Source organism: Eurypyga helias, unplaced genomic scaffold (assembly GCF_000690775.1).
Source record: "Eurypyga helias isolate BGI_N326 unplaced genomic scaffold, ASM69077v1 scaffold18979, whole genome shotgun sequence".
NCBI classification, from domain to species: Eukaryota; Metazoa; Chordata; class Aves; order Eurypygiformes; family Eurypygidae; genus Eurypyga; species Eurypyga helias.
In genome coordinates this window covers 65,370-69,726 of record NW_010270320.1, presented here as the reverse complement: position 1 = coordinate 69,726, position 4,357 = coordinate 65,370, and the positions used below count along the sequence as shown (strand labels likewise).

Genomic DNA, 4,357 nt, shown 5'->3' with positions numbered 1-4,357 from the left:
TTCCTGCAAGGTTAACGGGATTTGAGGGGAGGCAAGAAGCCTTGCCTGTTGAGAAGCCACACCACCTTTGAAATCACTTTTGCTCTGGTTCTCTCCCTCTTGCAATACAACCAGTGAAAAACCAGGCACGTTGGGTGCTGCAGTTCATCTCCGACATGGAAGAGCTGTTCCGAGTCACTAAGGATCTGCACTTCAACGTCATCGTCACAGACTACAGCAGCGAGGACATGGATGTAGAGAAGGCTCTGAAAAGGTCTACCTTGCCCAGGTGACAGTACTGCTTGGTCACGAAACGCTGCTCACGTGCATGTGCCTTCAGACATGGCACACCTGCCAGTCTCTGTGTATTGACCAGCCACAGCCGCCTCCAGCTGGAAACCTAAGGATAACCTCCATCCAGGCCTTGCACAGACACGTGAATATGTTGTTATAACGTACATACACGTGTACTGCATACAATAGTGTTACAGAACTGTGAGGCAATACCTATTGTAGTCGTCCATCCAGATAAATCTCTTTTCTCCTGGCCTTTGCTCGAGTTTGCAGGAGAGAAGGGAAAGCAAGTCACGCAGTGATGGGGTGGGTGGAAGACAGAGAAGACAGGAAAGCTGTGAGATGTGGCAGAGCCTGGAGACCTCTGGGGACTCCACTTGCTGGAATAACTGTCTGGCTTACTCTGATCTGATGTGAACCAGCCTTGGCTGGTTGTTCTTTACGTGCCAGGGCTTCCCAGTCACAGGATGGAGCTGGGCTGGAGCTGAAAAGACTTTTGGGAGGGACTGCCCTATCCTTGATGCACAAGGGGAAGGACCCTTAGGGCACGCTGGGACCCAGAGCAGCATTGAGTGTGTGCACTCACACCGCAAAGGCTTTCCCCCTCCTCGAGGGGTGTGGGGGACGAGGGTGGCTGCACAGCATGGTGCCCGTGGTGTACTGCTGCTCCGGGTGCTTTCTGTGCTCGCCAGCATCCATGCACTGAACTTTGCTTTCCCATCCAACCCCCAGCTACAGGTACTTGAAGCTGAGAGGGAATTTTGAGCGTTCTGCTGGGCTGCAGGCGGGGATAGACCTCGTGACGGTAAGCCTGGGGGGCCTTGGGGTGGACAGGGAAGTTTCTGGTATGTGTCTGGCACTACCTCTGCCTTTTATGCTGAACATGGTGGGTTTTAGTGTTTATGGGAATAGCCTAGCAGACCAGATCTAACGTAGATGTGTTTTCTGTCCCTCTGTAAGGGTTTCACCCATTATTTTGGGGAGCCTCGGGTCCATTGGGTTCTGGGTCCACCTGCTGGGACTATCAGCCGTAGCAGCTTTGTGATACTGGCTCTGCCAGGTCATAGCCACACTGTTTCACACCCATGGTTGAACAGCCACTCGATGGCCGTTGCCAGCCCTGAGCATCTCAGTTTCTGATGTAGCAACAAATGGCTCTTTAATTCACTCCCATATCTCTGTCTCCATGCCCCTCAAGAAAGACTTACTTTAAGTCAACCTATTTTTTTTCCCAACCGGTGTGGTTGGTTGCAGGACCCACACAGCATCATTTTCCTGTGCGACCTCCACATCCACTTCCCAGCTGGAATCATTGATTCAATCCGGAAGCACTGCGTGGAAGGCAAGATGGCCTTTGCACCCATGGTCATGAGGCTGCACTGCGGCATGTCCCCACAGTGGCCTGACGGTAAGAGGGAGCGGAGCCTCTTTGGCTCGGACCTTGGGGAATGGGGAAAGAAGGAGGGTGCCTGCCACCCCTAGGTGTTTCTCTGGCGCTGTCGAGGTCTGGAGATTAAGGTACTTCAGGGTCACTAGGCAAGAGTGTGGTGGGGGTTAACAGTGTCAGTTACCTGGGCCTACAAGAATGCTGGGGGGGTACTTTTTACAAGGGCCTGTAGTGACAGGACAAGGGTTTACACTGAAATAGGGTAGATAAACATTGGATGTAAGGAACAAATTCTTCCTGGAGAGGGTGGTGAGGCAGAGGAACAGGTTCCCAAAGAAGTTGTGGATGCCCCATCCCTGGAAGTGTTCAAGGCCAGGCTGGATGAGGCTTGGAGCAACCTGGTCTAGTGGAAGGTGTCCCTGCCCCTGGCAGGGGGGGTGGAACTAGATGGTCTGTAAGGGCCCTTCCAACCCAAACCGTTCTGTGATTGTATGATTTGAGGTCAAAGAGCTGAAACCCAACCTAAGTCAGGGAGAGGAAAGTAGCACAGATCATCTGAGCGCAGGACTTCCTTTAGGCAGAGGTGGCCATCCTGAGCCATCCAGTCACTGGGAAAACCCCTTGGATCTGGGACAGTCCAGGTACATTAGGTACTATGCTGCCAGGCAGGAGATGTGAGAGGCTCTGCTAACAAGTTTGTAGGCCAGCCCATGCTGTCTGTCCACAAGGCTTTCTCACTTCCCAAAGCTTTGTTGTGGTTGGCTCTGCCTTGGTGCTGTTAACTCTGGTGTCAACATTGTGCTGGAAGTAGCTTGAGTCCCACTCCAGTCATCAGTGGTTCAAAGCACCAACACAGCTGTGTCTCTGTTGTGCTGTCCTCAGGCTACTGGGAGGTGAACGGGTTTGGTCTCCTGGGCATATACAAGTCTGACCTGGACAAGGTCGGAGGCATGAACACAAAAGAGTTTCGTGACCGCTGGGGAGGAGAGGACTGGGAACTCCTGGACAGGTAGGCATCCACTGTCATCACTCGTGCACTCAGCGTGGGAGACCCACTAGACTCTGGATGACAAATTACCGGGATGGTGGGGTTGTGAGGAGGTTGAGGTGACTAGTGCCTCCATCAGCTTGGTCAGTGAGGGAGTCCGTGAGCATGTCCTGACCCCAAACCTAGTAGGCAGATGGACTCAAAATACACTGCTGCAGCCACTGATAAAAGGAGAGAGGAGCCATTTCCTGCTGCCTTCCCGCCACATTGCTGGTGGGCCATGGGCAGTTCAGGCCCTGGTTATCGTGAAGAGTTTGTCCTCTTCAAGCACTGCAGAGTGGGGCCAGTTTGGGTCCCTCAGGCTTCCCACACCACGTATAGCAATTGCCCAGAAGAGCAACTGTCAGAGAGACCGATTTAAAGGTAAACGAGGTATAGTTCCATTTCCTGAGTAGTTTGTGATGAGGGATCTCTGCTGTACAAATCCTAGGCCCCTGGGTTTGCAGTTCTGGGTTTTGGGGCCTGTCTTGTCTTCTCTGTCAGGGGACTGCAGAAAAGACCGGCATCCTGAGCAACCCCACATTGCCAGCTGTCTTTCCGCCTAGCCTGGTGTGTGCAGGCCGCTCCTGAGCAGTCCTGCTCCAAAGGGTGCATAAACACTCAGCGAGTGTCCTTAGATGCCTGCGTACGGACATGAGCTACCCCTGCGCTGTTCTGGACTCTCAATTTGATTGCAGTCTCTTGACAGCAGCACAACTTACAAGAGGTTTCCTGGGACTTAGCTCCCCAGTATCTTTGTAATCAGGTTTTCCCTAAGTCTACCCTTCTCCTTTCTGCCAGGATCTTGCAGGCCGGGCTGGAAGTGGAGCGTCTCTCCCTGAGAAACTTTTTCCACTGGTTTCACTCCAAGCGGGGCATGTGGAACCGGCGCCAGCTGAAGACACTGTAGCCTTCAACCCCAAAGCTGCTCACCAGCACCGTCCACCACCTCGCCTTGACGTGCACTTTATCGAGGCGCACAGCTGAGCACACAAACTCTGCCTCCAGAGCCCTCCGACGGGACGGCACAGCCGAGGAAGGGACAGTCAGGCTAGGGGAGCAGGGGTATCTCTTCTGAGCCGTTGCATCCAAGGCATGGGATCTGCATCTTGCTGGGGAGATGTCAGCTGAAGGACTCGTATTTCCTGCCGTCTGGTGGGTGGTACGGTGGGAGAGGTGCCGTATTTCCCGCTGAGTCTTGTGTGGTGCAAACCAAACAGACACAAATCCCAGCTAAGCCCAGAATGGTTTAATTAGGGTAACACAGCTTCTCCATGATAACTTGAATTAAAAAAAAAAAGAAAAGAAAAAACTCAACCCTCCCCATTTCCCCTCCTTCCCCATCTCTCTGGTATCCATGCTTTTGGAAAGGGACCAAAGTAAGCTCTCTGAACTGCGTTGTGTCCACACCCCCATGTGCTGCCCCGGGGCAATCTGGGTGTCGAGGAGCTGACCGGCACTTTAGGCTGCTGGTGCTCAGGTGTTTCTCCGAGTTTTTCACTTTAGTCATTATGAAAAACTCTCCTCATATTCAGCCAACTCTGGGCTGTGGATGGAGATGCAAGTACACTTCCCTCAGGGGAGCCGCTGGGTGAGGTGGCAGCGGCTGATGTTACAACTCCACCTAAATTGTTGATCCAGTGCCTGAGGAGGGTGAAGGGGTTGTGTGG

General features: G+C 53.1%; 1 protein-coding gene across 1 annotated transcript in view; it reads left to right on the top strand.

Moving 5' to 3' along the window:
- LOC104514665 (beta-1,4-N-acetylgalactosaminyltransferase 3-like) overlaps nt 1-3,945 on the top strand; it is a gene marked incomplete at its 5' end in the record, with an annotated part of 13,854 nt that extends 9,909 nt beyond the window's left edge. Inside the window, 5 exon segments of the mRNA XM_010158409.1 lie at nt 115-268; nt 1,006-1,078; nt 1,528-1,681; nt 2,543-2,669; nt 3,489-3,945. Of these exon segments, the coding sequence (XP_010156711.1) occupies nt 115-268; nt 1,006-1,078; nt 1,528-1,681; nt 2,543-2,669; nt 3,489-3,597 (617 nt within the window).
- Nucleotides 3,946-4,357: the final 412 nt, after the last annotated feature.